Below are 21,729 nucleotides of genomic sequence, written 5' to 3'. Positions count from 1 at the left end.
TTCTATTTGTATCTTTTAAATAGTGCCTGAGCATTAGTGTTTACCTCAGTGTTTAAACATTAACATCAGGAGTTTGAGTAAAAATAGGCATCAATGTTTTAAACCGTACCTATATGGAAATATTTGCATGCTTCTGGTACTCTAGGAATCATTTTACATACAGTACTGACATGTTTGCCATGATTTTGGTCTTTCAAATGTATATTTTCTGTGATTTTATTGAGCATGGAGAAGGAAAAAAGGGAGTATGAGTGAACCAGCAGTATATTGTATGGTACACAGCAACAAGTTTAACCTACTGTTGATTTTTCTGTGTAACATTTCTAGCGTTGTTTCAGGAGTTAAATTAACTTCACACTCAGTGGTGTAAAATAACCCGTGTTGGTGTTAATAACCAAAGTCATGTGATGGTGTGATTTTTACTCTGTGTAGAGTACAACACAAAACCACGCCCGTTATTATCATATTTCCCAGCATGCTCTATTGAAGGTTGATTTTCAGAATTGTTTGTGTCAACATCTGTTTGCATGTACACCGGTTGGTTGATTAATCTTATGCTACGCAAAGATAAAGTTGGACTTCTAGTTGGACTTTTTTTTGCACCCGTTGTTACTGAGATGTTTGTTCCAGTTTAAATGATTTAGGTAGTCCCACTAATCAATCTGCCCTACCCTGGCAGTCATTCTGAATGCAGGTTGTGGGTGATTAAAAGTTCACATTTTTGGATATCCTCACTCTGGAAATTACACATCACTTTGCAAGCCAGCATATATGTGACTTGCAAGCCTGTAAACCAAGAGTTTCCTAACACCACTGTTCGGGAATAACTAGGCCATTAAAGAAAGGCCTTATGATAAGTAATGTATTGTCATAAAGAGTTAACTTAAAAGCTAATATCCAGCCATTGCAATAAGCCTGTCCTCCTTATGCTTCTCCCACCAGCCTCCTTTGATAAAGGGTCCTAGGTAAAACTCTACACAAGGGGAAAAAACAAAGAACCCTATATCGTTCTACGTAGCACCTTTTTTCTAAAGGGTGGAGAAAGGAATATTAGAAAAGATTTGCCTACACAAAGCTGCTGCCCAGGCTTTCAACAACATTATATCGTCATGATTAGTCCAGTTGTAGCATGCGATTTCGCACTACAGACCAGTGGTTTTAACTTAAAAACTCATAGGGGGTGGCCAATAGGGGTCAATACCATCGTATATCCCAATGTTTTAGGAGTACATAATGGCAATAGGACAAAGGTTGATGTCACCGAATGCCAACTCCCAAACAGCACCCTATTCCCATGGTGTACAACTATTTACCAGAACCCTATAGTCCCTAGTGCGCTAAATAGGCAATAGGGTGCCATCTCAGATTGACCAACAATGCGGTTAGATAGTGCACCCTCCGTGTCTCCCTCAGTCTGAAGTCTAAGGTCCTCCAGAGCCACCATAGCCAGTAGAGACTGGGTCTGCGTCTCAAATGGACCCCTATATAGTGCACTACTTTTGAGGGCACTGGTCAAATAGGGTGCCATTTGGGACACACACTACTGGGAGGCAGTATACTCAGGATGAAGGAAGAAAGACATTTCATGAAAATAATTGTTTATTTTTATTTAATTTTTTTAAAGAGGAGAAAGGCCTTGTCATGGTCATCCCTTCGTTTGATTATGTAATGGTCATACCATCTTAACAGCTCTCTTCTGCCTTCATCTTACTCAAACTAATGAGCATCGGTCTTTGACGTTTTTTCTTTCAAAGACTAATGCGGTTTAATCCCTCAGGCTCGCACACGGTTGAGTACGAGACCCTATTGAGTGTGTGTGTGTGTGGTGAGAAAGGGGTAAGGTATTTCAGTGTCAGCCTTAGGTGCTTAGAAAGGCATGAGTCCTCCTTTCCTCCTTTTATCCCCAAACAAACACCACAGATAATGCCACATTCTTCTCCTCGGGGTTCTACAGGGAAACCAAGAGAAAGTCCAAGGTGGCAGTTATTATTAGTCATCATTTCCATGCAGTAAACTTGACACCATTGATAAACACAATCAGGTTTTGTCCCAAATTGCACCCTATTCCCAATTAAAATGTACTACTTCTGACTAGTGACCAATGGGAGCTGGTCAAAAGTAGTGCACCATTGTAGGAAATAGGGTACCATTTGGATTGTAGGCCATATTAGACCAGTATCAGCCAGGTCCTACCAAGTGTCCCATCAGGAAGGAATGCAGCACCTTTAGAGAGCCACGGCCTTTCTGGGCCTCCGGTCACTTGATCACAGAAGATTAGTTAAAGGTATCAGTGCATTAGTTGCACTGGTGGTTAGTAGTTAGAGTTTTGGACTAGTAACCAAAAGGTTGCTAGATCGAATCCCTGAGCTGACATGGTAAAAATCTGTCGTTCTGCCCCTGAACAAGGCAGTTAACCCACTGTTTCTAGGCCGTCATTGTAAATAAGAACGTTATTATTTAACTAGGCAAGTCAGTTAAGGTTAAATTAAAATTAAAAATAGGGTGCCATTTTGGACAGAGCCATGGATCAAGGTAAGGTCAGAATCATAGATATGGATAGAGGTCCCAACTTTGTATCCGTCCCATTATGGCATCTGTAAGAGAATGGGCAGCTCCATTGAGGCTATCTCCATTTTAAAGTAGTTCATTTTCTTCTTTTGATATTGCAGCATTGGGGTCTTGAACCAAATCTTGTCATTTACTTAGTGGCCATTAGATGGTGATATTTAGTGTACCCTGCACATAACCCATGTGGAATTCCTGGTCACTGGCAGCATTTGGAACTGCCGACCTGCGGTCAAGAACGCCAAGTTCATTTCAGACTATGCTGACCTTCAGTCCCTTGACTTCGCTCTAACGGAGACATGGATCACCACTCTTTGTACTTGGCGACATCAACCTCCAGACGTCCGCCTTCGATTCAATTATTTCAAACTCTTTCCCCTCCTTGCCTCTTGACCTAACCCTTTCCCAGTTCCCTCCCAAGGCTGGCAATATGCTTTACCTCATCTTTACTAGAGGCTATTCGTCATCTCACTGCAACCTCTAGGTCTCTGGTCAGTACTTTGCTTCCTTTTCTGTCTCCTCCAACCCTAGCCACTCAGCCCCTACCCAGATGGTAATAAGGCCGTCGCAATCTTCATTCTCTCCCTTCTCCTCCCAGTCTTCTGATTCTGCCCCTTCGACTCTACTCTCCTCCCGGCCGACTCGGCCCTTCTGCTCTGTTGCGGAGTGACTCATTGCAAACTTACAGAACAGGGCTGCGGGCAGCTGAGTGAAATTGGAGGAAAACTAGACATCCGGAGGACCCATCACCCTTTTACTCCCTAACTTCTCATCCTCCATCAGCTGCTAAAGACACTTTTTAAATCACCCTAAATGTCAAGGGTTCTGCCTCTAGCCCTTGGAAAGTATTTTCCACCTTCTCCTCCTGCCTTAATCCTCCACGGATGACTTTGTCAACCACTTTGAAAAGAAGGTTGACAACATCCGCTCTTCATTTACTCAGCATATTGAGTCCACTGGTCCCATTCACACTTGACCTCTTTCTCCAGATGAAATCCTGCAACTAGTGAGGTCAGGCCACCCGGCAACCTGCCCGCTTGACACCATTCCCTCTTCCAGAGACCAAATCCCATTCCTCACTTCCCTCATCGCTGACCAGAGGCTGCGTACCCTCAGACTTTAAAATGGCCCGAGTCACTCACCTCAAGAAACCAACACTCGACTCCTCTGACGTGAAAAACTACAAACCTAGAAGGATGAGAAAAGAGGAGAGTACGCTTTGTCAGTGCAGAAAGCCTCTGTGATACAGAGATGAGCAGTCTCCTTTATTTTCTTCACAAAACACTTGAGAGCTCTCCCTCCCCAGGGCTGGGTGTCTCAAGCTCTGCACACTCTTGGAATGCATCCTACCTGGCAGACCGCTCATACCAGGTGACGAGGAGAGGCCTCAGCTCTAGACCCTCTTCTTCGCTCTATACATCAAGTCACTCACCGTGGGTTTTGTCCAGGGCGTGGCCCTGGACAACACCCTAACGTTCTCTGTTAACATCAAATCAGTGACTCCCTACTGCAGGTTCATGTACTACAACATCCGTAAAGTACGACCCTACCTCACATGAAGCGGCACAGGTCCTAATCCAGGCACTTGTCATCTCTCGTCTGAACTACAGCAATTCGCTGTTGGCTGGGCTGCCCACTTGTTGCAAGGGTTAAATGGAACTTCTCCAGAATGCTGCAGCCTGCCTGGTAACACCTTCAAGTTCTACCATGTCATCGCTCTCTTCCACACACACTCCACTGGCTTCCAGTTGAAGCTCGCATCCACAACAAGACCATGGTACTTGCCTACGGAGCAGCAAGAGGAACTGCCCCTCCATACCTTCAGGCTATGCTCAAACCCTACACCCCAACTGGAGTACGCCGGTCTGTCACCTCTGATCTCCTGGCCCTCCCACCCCTACAGGACAGCAGCTCCTGCTCAGCCCAGTCCAAGCTCTTTCCTGTCCTGGCACCTCAACGGTGGAACCAGTTTTCCCCTGAAGCTAGGACAGGTCCCTACCAATCTTCCAGAAACTGAAACCCTACCTCTTCAAAGAGTATCCTAAATAATACCATAGAACACTTTCCCTCCCCCCCCCCAAAAAAAAAAAAGCTACAACCATTAATACTACCATTTTACCCCCTTTCTAGCTCGGACTTTGCTGATAGCTACTTTGAGGAAAAATGTACTTACTATGACTGATATGACCGACCAGCTCAATCTAAAGTTTTTGATTTATTTATTACATTTGATAAAAGTATCGACTCAGACTGAAAATTGTATATCAAACACTACAGTTGATAAAATAATGGGAAAGTATTCTGCTTTGAAAGGTGATAAACTTGTAACCCCACTTGGCCCGTGACTGTTTTGGTACACCTACTGGAGAGCTCTTCTTTGTCTATACCCATTCAGCATCATTCACACCCTCTTAAGCCTTAGCCCCACCCATCTCTTTAAGGACTAACATGAGGCCATGTGCTAAACAGAGTGAGTATGGTAGTGTACTAAACAACCAAAGATTAAGACTAAAGGCTGGTTGATACTACTTCTAAAATCGACATGAACATTCTATTGCCGTCCAACATCCAACTTGTCGTTATGAAAAAGTATAAAACACAAAAACGACAGGCTGCATGACATCAGCAGCCTGGTGGTCCAAAATAGCATATCTGTATTTTAACACAAATTAACCCATCTATTTAAAAGTGAATTTAGTATGTCAATCTAGCAAACCAGGCAACTAAAAGCAACTTTCTAAACAATGTTCTGGTTTGTTTCTAGCTTGTTAGTTAGCGCATGTTAAGTTAACTGGTTAGCCAGTTCAAATAATGCCCATATCATAGTGGACAACGTCTTAACTTCAGCTAATTTGTTTTCATTATTACAGGAAAATAAACACAACAAGATCATTAATTACAAGTTAACTACAGAAAATAGCTTACTGTTGTGAGTGTGACAAAATAAAAAGCAGGGCATTCAACCAGAGAATTTTAGAACTTGGCCACCGCCTAACGTTATATCCTAATTTGACTTTGGTGCATGTTGTTCTTCACAATACCATCTCTGGTAAACACACACTAGATCAAATTTTTAAAAGTTTAGTCGTCACATGCACAGGATACAGGTGTAAACGGTACAGTAAAATTGTTACTTGCATAGTGGATTCTTGGTTAGACATGTAGCTAGCTACAAATGCCATACAAGTTTGTTATTAAGGCACATGAACATTCACATGTTCCAGAAGGCATTCCTGCCAAAAAAAAACACATTTTGATCAAAAATAAACAGTTTATGTGCAAATCCATCTCCTGTGAAGTAGTGACTTGCGCCATACGCCTAGTTAGCTATCTTAAAATGAATGCATTAACTAAGTCCCTCTGAATAAGAGCATCTGCTAAATGACTAAAATGTAATATAGCTTAAAGCCATTTACAAACTAGACAAACCAATTTGAAGACAATGCTTTGATTATTGGCTGATCGCTCCCAACCCATAGGAATCTCCACCCAGTTGACTACTTAAAAAAAATTGTGGAAGCTGTCAATGGCAATGCCCATGCAAAAACAGATTATTTCCAAGTAGAGATCTCTATGGTCGGAACACATCAGAGACAGAATCTGACAGATCAGGATGAACAGACCAGGAAACCCTCCTATTTACAGAAGCCAGAGTTTGTTCTGTTCAGGTCATGTGGTAAGGAAAAACTCAAGGCCCTTGTGGGACCCACTATTTACAAGACCTTTCGTGTTTGTCCCAAATGGCACACTAATCCCTACAGTACATGAATAGTGTGCCATTTGGGATGCAAACTATGATTCAGGGGAAACACTAGCTACACATCAAGGCAAGCCCGAGAGTGATCTGATTTCTTCATTTCCCATTTGTGCAACAGTGGCACAATAACTATAAATCAGGAAGGTAGACCTTGCACTGCCTAACACGGATACACAAATACGTTGTACAAGATCTGCCTATGTGACTGACCTCTGCACACTCACAGATGAATTACAATATAAAAAAAGGTATTTCATAACCCACTGTATGAGGCTGGTGAGGTACAGAGGTTGAGGGATGGAGCCAGGGAGGAGTCAGTATGTTAGAGCTCAGCTGTCACTTTCTCAGAGATAAAAGTTTCCTGATTAATGAGGAATTCCTGATATTCCGACCTTGGGAAAACAAGGAGCTTTCTGGCTGACAAATGTAGGGTAGCCTAGTGGTTAGAGCGTTGGACTAGTAACCGGAAGGTTGCGAGTTCAAACCCCCGAGCTGACATGGTACAAATCTGTCGTTCTGCCCCTGAACAGGCAGTTAACCCACTGTTCCTAGGCCGTCATTGAAAATAAGAATTTGTTCTTAACTGACTTGCCTGGTTAAATAAAGGTTAAAAAAATAAAAAAAATAAAAAAAAAAATATGATCGTTAAAGATGGATTGATAGCCATTTTGTGCTGGGCACATATTCATAAACCATCTCAAAGTACTAGTGCTGATCTGTGATCAAAGTTGCCTTTTAGATTAAATTGAATAAGACGACATGGACTGGGGGGGGACCTGATCCTAAATGAGCATTCCGACTCAGGAAATAAGAGCCATATTCATAGTGTCTGTGTTGTGCTGATCACATTGCTTATTGGGACAGTAAGCAGACAGGTGTTGTCTCTAACTTTATGGACTGTTAAGGGACATGATGGTTATGTGGTCGGTTCAGTTCTCTCTAACAGAATAACAGCCCTGTAAGCATATCGGTCTGTTGATGCTCTACACAATACAAACATACAGTTGAAGTCAGAAGTTTATATACACACACAGCTAAAAACATTTAAACTCAGTTTCACAATTCCTGACATTTAATCCTAGTAAAAATTCCCTGTTTTAGGGCAGTTAGGGTCACCACTTTATTTTAAGAATGTGAAATGTCAGAATAATAGTAAAGATAATGATTTCAGCTTTTATTTATTTCTTTAATCACATTCCCAGTGGGTCAGAAGTTTACATACACTCAATTAGTATTTGGTAGCATTGCCTATACATTGTTTAACTTGGGTCAAAAGTTTTGGGTAGCATTCCACAATAAGTTGGGTGAATTTTGGCCCATTCCTCCTGACAGAGCTGGTGTTACTGAGTCAGGTTTGTAGGCCTCCTTGCTCGCACTCGCTTTTTCAGTTCTGCCCACACATTTTCTTTGAGATTGAGGTCAGGGCATTGTGATGGCCATTCCAATACCTTGACTTTGTTGTCCTTAAGCCCTTTTGCCACAACTGTGGAAGTATGCTTGGGGTCATTGTCCATTTGGAAGACCCATTTGCGACCAAGCTTTAACTGATGTCTTGAGATGTTGCTTCAATAGCTCCACATAATTTTCCTGCCTCATGATGCCATCTATTTTGTGAAGTGCACCAGTCCCTCCTGCAGCAAAGCACCCACACAACATGATGCTGCCACCCCTGTGCTTCACGGTTGGGATGGTGGTCTTCGGGCTTGCAAGCCTCCCCCTTTTTCCTCCAAACATAACATTGGTCATTATGGCCAAACAGTTCTATTTTAGTTTCATCAGACCAGAGGACATTTCTCCAAAAAGTACCATCTTTGTCCCCATGTGCAGTTGCAAACTGTAGTCTGGCTTTTTTAATGGCGGTTTTTGAGCAGTGAGCGGCCTTTCAGGTTGTGTCGACATAGGACTCGTTTTACTGTGGATATAGATACTTTTGTACCCGTTTCCTCCAGCATCTTCACAAGGTCCTTTGCTGTTGTTCTGGGATTGATTTGCACTTTTTGCACCAAAGCACATTCATCTCTAGGAGACAGAACACGTCTCCTTCCTGAGCGGTATGACGGCTGCGTGGTCCCATGGTGTTTATACTTGCGTACTATTGTTTGTGCAGAGGAATGTGGTACCTTCAGGCATTTGGGAATTGCTCCCAACGATGAACCAGACTTGCGGTCTAAAAAAATGTTCTGAGGTCTTGGCTGATTTCTTTTAATTTTCCCATGATGTCAAACAAAGAGGCACTGAGTTTGAAGGTAGGCCTTGAAATACATCCACAGGTACACCTCCAATTGACTCAAATGATGTGAATTAGTCTATCAGAAGGCTCCAACCTAAGTGCATTTAAACTTCTGACTTCAACGCGACATTTGGAGCTTACAAATATGGCCTAGCTTCTAGTGACAGACACAGAACCAACAAACCCTAGATTTAGACAGCATACCCAGAGGGAATATCATTTGCATAAAACAGATATAGGTCTGCTGTACCAGCATCTCAAGTGTTGCCAGTTTAGCCAAAGGCTCATAAAACAGCTCATGTTACAATCCCGACAGAAGACATGAACATGACATCAGGAGTGCTTGGAACATCAGGGCCATGGCTCTAGATCTGGTCTGACAAGCCAAACCTGAACATGGGCTTTAGAAGAGAATAGGAACCCATTTAACACAATGAGTACCCAACAGGTAGACAGAACTGTTCAGTGGCATTCCACTGAGGTCTCTGACAAGCATGCCTTTTAACCAAACACTCCAGCTCAGATAAGGAAATATCAGGTATGTGGTTGTTGTCTGTATAGCCTTCTGATAAGAGATTAAAAGCTTTTATAAAAATGTTTCGATAGATCAAATTAGATAGAAATATGCATACATCACTACCCGTGTCTGTCCTTGTCACACAATCAAATCTAATTTATTTATATAGCCCTTACATTAGCTGATATATCAAAGTGCTGTACAGAAACCCAGCCTAAACCCCCAAACAGCAAGCAATGCAGGTGTAGAAGCACAGTGGCTAGGAAAAACTCCATAGAAAGGCCAAAACCTAGGAAGAAACCTAGAGGAACCAGGCTATGAGGGGTGGCCAGTCCTCTTCTGGCTGTGCAGGGTGGAGAGTAAGAGTAAGTAAAATGAGAGTAAGTAAAATATAGGCAGGCACCTGTTGGACCTTAGAAAGGCTAACGTTGTGTGTGCAGTGGAAACCACACTTAATTCATAACACTGTAGGTAAAATATGGTTCACAATGTAGCCTACATACTACAAGGGTAGGATGTAGGCTACATCTCTATTGCAGTTCAATGTGTTGACAGCAAGTGGTAGCCCCCTGGTCAGCTATCCAATCCCATGACAGGGCCTATGAAAATTGCCCACATAAAATGTAATTCCGCGAAATTAACCTAAGGGAGATAAAAATAAATAAAAAACTTTTCTTGAAGTCCCTTTTACCTTGGTGTTGACACTTAGCCTCTGTAGGGAGAGGTTTCCGTTCTCTGCCGGTATAGGGGTCGTCTCTCTCGAGGTCCCGTTGCTTTTCGCTGCTTCCCCTGGTAACGGGATGCCCTCCGTGACATACTCTTTACGGCACTTTAAGCTGTGCTTATTTAGTACCTCTGCCGTTTTAGCGTCTACCACGATCAGCTCGAGGCTGCCCACTGTGGCTCGTATCCGGGCAACGACCTGCTGGTGGCTCTCGCTCTCCACGCTGTCCCCGTTAACGAACGTCAGTAGGTCCCCGGCGAAGAGACCGGCGGCGGCGGCGGGAGAGTCTGGTTCTACGAGTCGGATAAACTGTCCGGTTTTCCCTTTCTCACCGTGCAGATGAAAGCCGTAGCCATTCGACCCCTTTCCTAAAACACAAAGTCTAGGCCGGAGATTTGACATAATATTGCCGCTGATCAAATATTCCCACAGATACAGTCACAACAAAGAAATGAAACGTGGTCAATAAACAAGCGAAAATAAATTAGACAGACTAATTCGCACGGCGTGTCACTGTGACAATTTACTTTCTGTTAGCTGAAACCTTTCACTTGTGCTTCGAGTAAGGTCCTCACAGAAACGTTGAAATCAAGTAACTGTGCTTGAACTGCACCCACAAAAGAAGTCTTGCATGTGTGTTCAAATCAACTGGGCTAAGTTTTTAAAGTTGACGGTGACGCGTTCTGGTCTGACAGGTGACAAGACCAATCAGTTATCTCCTTTAGGAAAACGCTGTTTTATACGAGGTTTAGGTTTAAAAATACATGTTTGAAACTAGAACCAGAGTTCCCAAACTGGCAAGGGTTCCCCAAATTTTCTGAGTCAAAAATAAAACATGTATTTAATTTAGCAAAATATGTTCCGAAGTATTCCCACGCATAGTAATGAAAGAATTTGCCCCGCAAGTGATTTTATTTGCCCCCCCCCCCCCAAAGTTTTCTGAGCCAGAATAAAAGTATTATTTATTTTTGGACATAAAATACTGTAAAAACAACATATCAGCTCCGATTGATTTGAATTTTTTTAATCTGTTCCAAAGTATTCTCACGCATTATAGAGACACACACTGAGTATAAAAACAATTAAGAGCACCTGCTCTTTCCATGACATATACTGACCAAGTGAAAGCTAAGATCCCTTATTGAGGGGAGGACACAAGTTAAAGAAGGATTTCTAAGCCTTGAGACATGGATTGTGTATGTGTGCCAATCAGAGAGTGATTGAGCAAGACAACATATTTGAGTGCCTTTGAATGGGGTATGATAGTAAGTGCCATGCACCCTGGTTTGTGTCAAGAACTGCAAAGCTGCTGGGTTTTTCACACTCAACAATTTCTCATGTGTATAAAGAATGGTCCACCACCCAACTTTTTAAAATTTAACTAGGCAATTCAGTTAGGAACAAATTCTTATTTATATTGACAGCTTACCCCGGCCAACGCTGGGCCAAATGTGTGCTGCCCTATGGGACTCCCAATCACAGCCAGATGTGATACAGCCTTGATTCGAAACCAGGGACTGTAGTGACACCTCTTGCACTGAGATACAGTGCCTTATACCACTGTGCCACAACTGGGGCAAGCATCCCTGCGGAACGCTTTTGACAACTTGTAGAGTCCATGCCCTGACAAATTGAGGCTGTTCTGAGAACAAAAGCAGGGGAGGGGTTTAACTCAATATTAGGAAGGTGTTCCTACTATTTGGTATACTCAGTATATACTGTATGTAATCGTATTCAAATGTAAGTAAGGTTTGAAATGATTATGTTTTAGTCAAATATATCTGTTTGGGTCAATTTGAGGTCTTCAAATGACTTGCTATTTATTTATTTTATTTAACTAGGCAAGCCAGTTAAAAACAAATTCTTATTTGTTCTAGCCCCCTGACCTTGAGCTCAAGAACAATAAAATAAAAATGAATCCCATGGCTGAATCTAGTTGATGATCCCTTCCCTACATACCGGTCTTGATGAGAAGAAAAAAAACAGTCCGGGGAGGTTCTCTTCTGCACTGTTCAACCAATCCAGTAAATGTGGAGAAGTTTAGATTGCCTTGTTAACGGTCGTCACTAGTTACCACAGCCACAAAGTGAAACATTTCCATTTTAGTCATTTAGCAGGTGGGATTATTTAAGATACTCTTTAAAGAGGTAGGCCCTCGCCAAGAGACCAGAGGTGGCAGAACGGAGTGCTCGGGTTGGAGTGTAGGGTTTGAGCATAGCCTGAAGAAAGGGAGGGGCCGTTCCTCTTGCTGCTCTGTAGGGAAGTACCATGGAAGCCAGTGGAGTGTGCGGAGGAGCGGAGAGACATGGGAGAACTTGGAAAGGTTGAAGACAAGGCGGGCTGCAGCATTCTGGATAAGTTGCAGGGGTTTGATGGCACAAGCGGGGAGCCCAGCCAACAGCGAGTTGCAGTAGTCCAGACAGAAGATGGCAAGTGCCAGGATTAGGACTTGAGCAGCTTCCTGTGTGAGGTAGGGTTGTACTCTACGGATGTTGTGGCTCATGAACCTACAGGAGCGAGTCATTGCTTTCATGTTTGCAGAGAACGACAGGGTCATGCCATGGTTCTTTGCACTCTGGGAGGGGGACACCGTGGAGTTGCCACCAGTACCCGATGCAGACACAGATCGGAGCGGCCTGCCAGGTAGGATGCAATCCAAAGTGTGCAGAGCCTGAGATGCCCGGCCCTGCGAGGGTGGAGAGGAGGATCTGATGGCTCACAGTGTCAAAGTCAGCAGATCGATCTAGGAGGATGAAAACAGAGGAGAGAGTCAGCTTTGGCAGTGCAGAGAGCCTCCATGACACAGAGAAGAGCAGTCTCGCTTGAGTGACTCGTCTTGAAGCCTGACTGGTTAGGGTCAAGAAGATCGTTCTGAGAGAGATAGCTAGAGAGTTGGTCAGAGACAGCACGCTCAAGTGTTTTGTAAAGAAAAGAAGGGAGAGTTGTTGGTTTCTTGAGGAGGGGAGCAACTCTGGCCATTTTTTTTTACCTTTATTTAACTAGGCAAGTCAGTTAAGAACAAATTCTTATTTTCAATGACGGCCTAGGAACAGTGGAACTGCCTGGCAGAACGACAGATTTGTACCTTGTCAGCTCAGGGATTTGAACTTGCAACTAACCACTAGGCTACCCTGCAGTCAGAGGGGACTCAGCCAGTGGTCAGAGATGAGTTTATGAGGGAAGTGAGGTCTTCAGAGATGGTCTGGAGAAGGGAGGTAGTGATGGGGTAGAGTGGGCAGGTTGTCGGGCGGCTGGACCTCACTAATTGCAGGATTTCATCTGGAGAAAGAGGGGAGAAAGAGGTCAAGGCGTAGGGTAGTTTTGAGAGAGTGTGACCATTAGACTCAATAGGTTGAGTGAATGAGGAGTGGATGTCGTCAACCTTCTTTTCAAAGTGGATGGAGGAGAAGGTGGAAAAGTTTCATCCAAACTGATGAAATTTAGAATGATAGAAAGTGGCTTTAGCATAAACCCGCCTATTTCTACAATTTTTCTTAAAATCCGATTTTAAACCTAACCCTACCTTATTCACACTGCTAAACTTATGCCTAACCATAACCTTAAAATTAAAACCAAAAAGCATATTTTTCCGATATTGCCAATTTTGACTTTGTGGCTGAGGTAATTAGTGAAAACCCTTGTTAACTTCCAAAAGTGTCTCTTTCCATTTCCCCTCAAAACCGGAACATCATGGGGAGGCTAACACTGTCACTGAGTTTATCAGACAGCCAATGGGCTGCCTTTAAATTCCTCTATGAACAAAAGTTGTCACCTAGGCTATTACTTGTCAAGTAGATTATGGGCTTGCAGACCTTTTTTGGTACCTTTCCCCAGATCTGTGTCTTGACACAATCCTGTCTCGGCACTCTACAGACAATTCCTTCGACTTCATGGCTTGGTGTTTGCGCTGACATGCAGTGTCAACTGTTGGACCTGTGTGCCTTTCCAAATCATGTCCAATCAATTAAATTTACCACAGGTGGACTCCAATCATGTTGTATAAACATCTTCAGGATGATCAATATCAACAGGATGCACCTGAACTCAATTTTGAGTCTCATAGCAAAGGGTCTGAATACTTATGTAAATAAGGTATTTCTGTTTTTTATTTTTAAAACATTTGCAAACATTTCTAAAAACCTGTTTTTGCATTGTCATTATGTGGTATTGTGTGTAGATTGATGAGGAATTTGTTTTATTTAATCCATTTAAGAATAAGGCTGTAACATAACAAAATGTGGAAAAGGTGAAGGGGTCTGAATACTTTCTGAAGGCACTGTAAATCAGTCAAGGTTATTTGTATTGTAACAAATTGTGTTACACATGTTGCAAACCCTGTCAAGACAACATATGCAAGAACATTCATATCGACTTCACGGTGGCATTATAACGGGCATGTTTATACCTCTTGATCTGTTTGACTTAGAGTGCTGAAATTTGGCATACATGGTCAGGCATATAAGTCTAGCTAACCCACACAATATCTCAGACACCACTGGCCCAGTTTTGATGAAGACTGGGTGAATGATGCATCTTGCCATAAAATTCCATCATCTACAAAATTACACTGATGGGCCCAAGGGAGGGGGGGAGTCATAGTAATCAACTGTACGTACATTAGTCACACGCGATATCTCAGACACCACTGGCTCGATTTTGATGAAACTTAGGTGAATAATACGTCTTGACAATAAAGATCTGTAATTTACAAAATGACACTGATTGGCCCAAGGGGGTGCTGCATCATTTGTGTGGGACGACATGTTTGCTGTTGCTTTGTTATAAGTAATTTAATAGGATCTCTATGATATAGACACTGTCATCGATAGGCTATGGCTATTTATGTGAATGCAAAGCTTCTTCATGATTCCTCATCCATGGACTTAATCCAAACTGATAACACGTTTCTTTGTTCCCGAAAGAATAAAAACAAATCTCATGAAAATAGGTCAACTATAAAACCCTTCTAAGTTCAATGTAGCACACAATTGTGAATATAAGAACATTACATTCATTGTTTTACATTTGACCATGATGCCTTCAGGGAATAACAGAACATAAATGAAAAGACACTGCCCTCTGGCGGTGTGTGCCAACTTTGAGCGCTCCCTCTCTCTCTCTCTCTCTCTCTCACACACACACACACACACACACTATTCCCAGTGAAGTGAGAGACAAATACAAAACATTTGAGAAAATATAATTTTCATGCAGCATACATCAAATACAACATTTGGCATTCTCACAAGAAACTACTGACCAGGTAAATAACATATTGTAATATTCTGAATAAAATACTCAAGTTCATATTAAAATTGACAACCTGAAATAACTTCAGCAGCATAATATTATGAAATTGTATTATTATATATCTGAAAGCAGGTGTGAGTTATTTGCATGGAAGCATTTGTGTTGGTTGATTAACACATCATATGCTTTTGAATGCTGTATTTAAACCCATTTGTTTTTGTGTTCCAGGCAGCTGCTCACAGGAAGTGAATGTTGTCTGGAAGCATGGTGGGTCCCAAGTTGTGCCGGAACGTGTTATGGCTTTGATTGGTGAGAGCACATTGCTAATTGAGTTTGGTCAAGCTGAAATTGAGCTCTTGAAAAAATAGACGCCTGCCTCCTGGGCTCTATCACTTCCTGGGACCCTTTTTGTTTTGTTTGGTTTGTATATCTGTGGTTGCAACTAGCATGGGTTTTAAAGTTAAAAGTAAAAGAGCATGCTACGAAGTATGGAAAATAATTATGGAATTGAAGTAAGAATTTTAACAGAGAACATGCTTAAACTTTGATCGCAATTTATGTGGAGAAAACCATGCCATAGAAAATAAATGTTTGAAAACATCCTTTTTTTGTCTGCCTCTACTTCACTCTGCCTGCTCAACCCAGACTTAGAACCCAACACTTTCCACCTTGTGACACATGCATGGCACTGCATTTTAATGATAACACAGTATCATGGGTCCTAGGGGAAATGTGTTAATCTTGAGACAGCTCTTCCTTGTAAAAGGGGGAAAATATTTCTATGGCATTTCTGTATTTGTGTAAAAGATAAATAGAAAAACCCCAAAGCCAATTCTCCCACACTCATCCGAAGCTGATTAGTTGGTGTACTTCCCTCCCTGTAAGTTCCTTGCTGTGTACTACTTAGATGGCACCTCTTCACTCCCCTTGATTGTACCTGGTAGAGCTGTTGCTGATCGGGGGAGTATAGAGTCAGAGGTGAGAGAAAGGGGTATCTGCATCAGAAGTAGCTACAGCAACCAGACTTTTCCTTCTGAGACTCAATGTACTCATGAATCTGGAACTTGGGCTCGTTGGGCTGCTGGCCATGTACTGCCCTGTGCTTCAGCTCCCTGCAGAAGGGAAAGAAAGATGGATGGATGGATGGATGGATGGATGGATGGATGGATGGATGGAGGAAGGGATGGCAGGATGAGCACAAAAAAAGTGAGGAAGACATTTTTTTTTATTGTTCACATAGAGTAATTCCATGACGCCAGTGTGGGTGTTGTCACTTACTTTGCCACTGCAATGAAAGCCAGATCAACGTTCACCCCAGTCTTGGCACTTGTCTCCATGAAAGGAACAGAATACTCCTTGGAGAGGAAAACAGATCTATTACATTCAACTTGTGTAAGGATTGGATTGTCAATTTAGAATACCGTGTGCTTAATCCTAAATTGAAATTAGGATCTACATATTGGCGTAACTGTAAATGTTGCTCATATCTGTTCTTGGCATCAATGCATGATTTACTTCACAGGTGACCATGCTGCTCACCCTGGCCAGCTTCTCTCCTTCGTCTCTCCTGATCACTCTTTCACTGGCCATGTCTGCCTGTAGGGGGAAAAGAGATTCACACCATTGGAGAAGAGAAAGGCCAGAATATCCAAATAGGCCAAATATCTCAGTGTCAACAGAGTAAAACACAATGCACTTGCATTATCTGAACGTCTCATTTCTGTTGAATAACTGGAAAGAATAACCAACTTGAGTGAGTCAGAGAGTGTGTCCAATCATTTGTGTGTGGTGTTATGTGAGGTAGGGCGAACAGTATACTTCTCCTTTTCTTCCACTACAAAAAGCTTTTCAGGCCTATCCATTCCTTCCATTCCTCTCACCTTGTTGCCCAGCAACATGATGACTACATCCCTCTGTGCATACTCATGAATCTCTGTAAGCCACGCCTACAGAGGGAGAAACAGCCAATCAGAGGACAAGAAGGGAGGTTGCAGGAACACAGCTAATGCTGAGTTCGTAACAAGTGGGAAACCCGAACAATACTACAGTACCTGTAAACTGGGAGCAACGAGTATTGCTTTAGGGTCGAGTTCGTGGTCAACTACATTGCAGACGCATGCCAGATCTTACCACGCCCGGATAGGTATAGTGCATTCAGAAAGTATTCAGATTCATTGACTTTTTCAACATTTTATTACATTACACTCTTATTCTAAAATGGATTAAATAAACGTTTTTCCTCATCAATCTACACACAATCCCACATAATGACAATGCAAAAACAGTTTTTTGAAATATTTTCTAATGTATTAAAAATTAAAAACAGAAATACCTTATTTACAGAATTATTCAGACTCTGCTATGAGACTCGAAATTGACCTCAGGTGTATCCTGTTTCCAATGATCATCCTTGAGATGTTTCTACAACTTGATTGGAGTCCACCTGTGGTAAATTCAATTGATTGGACATGATTTGGAGAGGCACACACCTGTCTATATAAGGTCCCACTGTTGACAGTGCATGTCAGAGCAAAAACCAAGCCATGAGGTCGAAGGAATTGCATGTAGAGCGCCGAGACAGGATTGTGTCTAGGCACAAATCTAGGGAATGGTAACAAAACATTTCTGCAGCATTAAAAGTTCCAAAGAACACTGTGGCCTCAATCATTCTTAAATGGAAAAAGTTTGGAATAACCAAGGCTCTTTCTAGAGCTGGCTGCCTGGCCAAACTGAGCAATCAGGGGAGAAGGGCCTTGGTCAGGATGTTGACAGAGCTCCAGAGTTCCTCTGTGGAGATGGGAGAACCTTCCAGAAGGACAACCACCTGTAGCACTCCACCAATCAAGCCTTTATGGTAGAGTGGCTGGACGGAATCCACTCCTTAGTAAAAGGCACATCACAGCCTGCTTGGAGTTTGCCAAAAGGCACCTAAAGGACTCTCAGAACATGATAAACAAGATTCTCTGGTCTGATGAAACCAATATTGAACTCTTTGGCCTGAATGCCAAAGCGATACGTCTGTAGGAAACCTGGCACCATCCCTACGGTGAAGCTTGGTGGTGGCAGCATCATGCTGTGGGGATGTTTTTCAGTGGCAGGGACTGCGAGACTAGTCAGGATCGAGGGAAAGATGAATGGAGCAAAGTACAGGGAGATCCTTGATGAAAACCTGCTCCAGAGCACTCAGGACCTCAGACTGGGGCAAATCTTCACCTTCCAACAGGACAACGACCCTAAGCACACAGACAAGACAACGCAGGAGTGGCTTCGGGACAAGTCTCTGAATGTCCTTGAGCAGCCCAGCCTGAGGACAGACTTGATCGAACATCTCTGGAGAGACCTAAAAATAGCTGTGCAACGATGCTCCCCATGCAACCTGACAGAGCTTGAGAGAATCTGCAGAGAGGAATGGGAGAAACTCCCCAAATACAGATGTACCAAGCTTGTACTGTCATACCCAAGAAGAATGAAGGCTGTAATCGCTGCCAAAGGTGTTTCAACAAAGCACCGAGTAAAGGTTTTGAATACTTATGTAAATTTGATAGTTAAGTTGTTTTTTTTTAAATTGCAAACATTTCTAAAAACCTGTATTTGCGTTGTCATTATGGGCTATTGTGTGTAGATTGATGAGGGGCGGAATTCTTTTGTTGAATAAATCTTATAAGGCTTTAACGTAACAAAATGTGACTACCTTCCAAACGCACTGTATTTAACATATCAGCTAATAACATCATATGATACAGTAATCTAGTTCCCAACTGCACAATCAATGACGTGGAACACAACTTTTGGTTGATACAATGCAATGTAGTCGAGCAGGAACTCTGCCATTTAGTTTTCACATGCACATACACACACCATGCATACACACACACATCATTGTTCATGTCAACACTTTATGGTATCAGTTTACATTTCAGGCAATATCCTCATCATAATTGGTATGATTAGTCATTTGTCAACATTACAACTCTCACAGGACATCTTTATAATATTACAATTCTGCAGGGCATCACCAGTTAAAGACATTATAATGGCAGAGGTGTCCTTCAGAGACCAAAACTCACCCGTATGTTGTCAAAGGAGGATTTGCTGGTGATGTCATATAAAAGGAGTAGGGCTATGAGAAAGAAAGAAAAAACATGAAATGTAGCCCTATGAATAATAGATGAATGTATATGATATAAATAACTAAAGTTATAATCAGGTATCTCCTTATGGCTGAGATCCAGAGCCAGATTGTTGGCTTGACAAGACTGTTTTACTGTAAGTGTCCCTGTAGAAGGTGTAACAGGTTTGTTGTGATATTCACTTGACACTGCAGAAATATGTATTCAATGTTTGTGTATTCCTATTGGTTGGTTAAATTTACATATCAATTAGGTAAATTGCCATTGGTCATGCTTGCAGATAGGGGGAGATCGTAAATTCTTCTCAGTCTGATATTGACATGCAAGCAATAAATCACATTCTGAAATAGTGCATTCTATTTATGTATTTACAATGTGTACAAGTTTATTATGTATATATACTTTATATATACAGTACCAGTCAAAAGTTTGCAAACATCTACTCATTCAAGGGCTTTTCTTTATTTTTACTATTTTCTACATTGTAGAAAAATGGTGAAGACATCAAAACTATGAAATAGCACATATGGAATCATGTAGTAACCAAAACAGTGTTAAACAAATCAAACTATATTTTATATTTGAGATTCTTCAAAGTAGCCACCCTTTGCACACTTTTGGCATTCTCTCAACCAACTTCATGAGGTAGTCACTTGGAATGCATTTCAATTAACAGGTGTGCCTTGTTAAAAGTTAATTTGTGGAATTTCTTTCCTTCTTAATGCATTTTAGCCAATCAGTTGTGTTGTGACAAGGTAAGTGTGGTATACAGAAGATAACCCTATTTGGTAAAAGACAAAGTCCATATTATGGCAAGAACAGCTCAAATAAGCAAAGAGTACGGACAGTTCATCATTACTTTAAGACATGAAGGTCAGTCAATCCGGAAAATTTCAAGAACTTGAATGTTTCTTCAAGTGCAGTCGTCAAAAATAATCAACCGCTATGAAACTGACTCTCATGAGGACCGCCACAAGAAAGGAAGACCCAGAGTTACCTCTGCTGCAGAGGATAAGTTCATTATATTTTTTTACATTTTACCTTTATTTAACTAGGCCAGTCAGTTAAGAACAAATTTTTTTTTTCAATGACGGCCTAGGAACAGTGGGTTAACTGCCTTGGTTAACTCATGGTCGAAATGCTGCAAAGAAACCAATTCTAAAAAACACCAATAAGAAGAAGAGACTTGCTTGGGCCAGGAAACATGAGCAATGGACATTAGATCGGTGGAAATCTGTCCTTTGGTCTGATGAGTCCAAATTTGAGATTTTTGGTTCCAACCGCAGTGTCTTTGTGAGATGCATTTTAGGTGAAAGGATGATCTCCGCATGTGTGGTTCCCCCGTGAAGCATGGAGGAGGAGGTGTGATGGTGTGGGGGTGCTTTGCTGGTGAAACTGTGATGATTTATTTAGAATTCAAGGCACACTTAACCAGCATGTCTACCACAGCATTCTGCAGCGATACGCGATCCCATCTGGTTTGCGCTTAGTGGGACTATCATTTGTTTTTCAACAGGACAATGACCCAACACACTTCCAATCTGTGTAAGGAGTATTTGACCAAGAAGAAGAGTGATGGAGTGCTGCATCAAATGACCTGGCCTCCACAATCACAGACCTCAACCCAATTGAGATGGTTTGGGATGAGTTGGAAACTCCTTCAAGACTGTTGGAAAAGCATTCCAGGTGAAGCTGGTTGAGAGAATGCCAAGAGTGTGCAAAGCTGTCATCAAGGCAAAGGGTGGCTACTTTGAAAAATATATTGTGATTGGTTTAACACTTTTTTGGTTACTACATGATTTTATATGTGTTATTTTATAGTTTTGATGTCTTCACTATTATTCTACAATGTCGAAAATAGTTTTCAAAACATGGAAAACCTTGAATGAGTAGGCATGTTCAAACTTTTGATTGGTACTGTATGTGTACCATAGGAGGCTCCTGAGGGGAAGGATGGCTCATGATAATGGCTGGAATGGAGCGAATGGAATCAAATGGAGGGAAAGGCATCAAACATGTGGAAACCATGTGTTTGATGTATTTGTTACCATTCCACTTATTCCGCTCCAGGTATTATCACGGACCCGTCCTCCCCAATTAAGGCGCCACCAACCTCCTGTGATGTGTACGGTACTTGTTAGATATTGGGAGCATCCTGGGATGTGCTTTTTATGTTATTGCTGTAAGAGCAAGTTCGTTAGCATGATTTAATTGTAACCGAAAAGGGTTCTACCTGCAACCAAAAAAAGGTTCTTCAAAGGGTTCTCCTATGGGGACAGCCAAAGAATCCTGTAAGAATCCTCTAGATAGCACCTTTTTTTCTAAGAGTGTAGGCATGTGTCAAGACTGTTTTACCACGGGCGTCCCTGTAATAGGCATGTGTCAAGACTGTTTTACCATGGGCGTCCCTGTAATAGGCATGTGTCAAGACTGTTTTACCATGGGCGTCCCTGTAATAGGCATGTGTCACACTCCTGAACCGCTCCTGGCCTGCAGTGTCCCACATCTGACATGAAGAGGAAAGAGGAAAGAATACACCATATTAAAATAAATCCC

The 21,729-nt window shown here is 42.1% G+C and overlaps 2 protein-coding genes across 5 annotated transcripts in view; both read right to left on the bottom strand.

Annotated features, from left to right (window-relative positions):
- Nucleotides 1-10,428, bottom strand: part of slc9a3r1a (SLC9A3 regulator 1a) — a 37,716-nt gene extending 27,288 nt beyond the window's left edge. The window contains exon 1 of the mRNA XM_021581026.3: nt 9,761-10,428. Within this exon, the coding sequence (XP_021436701.2) occupies nt 9,761-10,195 (435 nt within the window). The 5' untranslated portion in view covers nt 10,196-10,428. The remainder of the gene's footprint in view (nt 1-9,760) is intronic.
- A 375-nt stretch (nt 10,429-10,803) lies between these two features.
- LOC110502758 (ras-related protein Rab-37) overlaps nt 10,804-21,729 on the bottom strand; it is a 51,940-nt gene continuing 41,014 nt past the window's right edge. For 2 of the 4 annotated variants that reach the window (XM_036960453.2, XM_090217285.1), the window contains 6 exons: nt 21,571-21,679; nt 19,111-19,163; nt 16,924-16,989; nt 16,583-16,639; nt 16,322-16,398; nt 14,978-16,155 (listed from right to left, as the gene is read on the bottom strand). In XM_036960453.2, the coding sequence (XP_036816348.1) occupies nt 16,044-16,155; nt 16,322-16,398; nt 16,583-16,639; nt 16,924-16,989; nt 19,111-19,163; nt 21,571-21,679 (474 nt within the window). In that variant the 3' untranslated portion in view covers nt 14,978-16,043. Of the gene's footprint in view, nt 12,537-12,878; nt 13,073-14,977; nt 16,156-16,321; nt 16,399-16,582; nt 16,640-16,923; nt 16,990-19,110; nt 19,164-21,570; nt 21,680-21,729 lie in introns of those variants that run through there. The other 2 variants (XR_005039189.2, XM_021581025.3) reach the window with 2 other exon arrangements.

This window comes from Oncorhynchus mykiss, chromosome 23 (genome assembly GCF_057628025.1).
Source record: "Oncorhynchus mykiss isolate SJ-2025 chromosome 23, ASM5762802v1, whole genome shotgun sequence".
Classification (NCBI taxonomy): Eukaryota; Metazoa; Chordata; class Actinopteri; order Salmoniformes; family Salmonidae; genus Oncorhynchus; species Oncorhynchus mykiss.
This window is presented reverse-complemented; position numbering and strand designations above follow the sequence as displayed.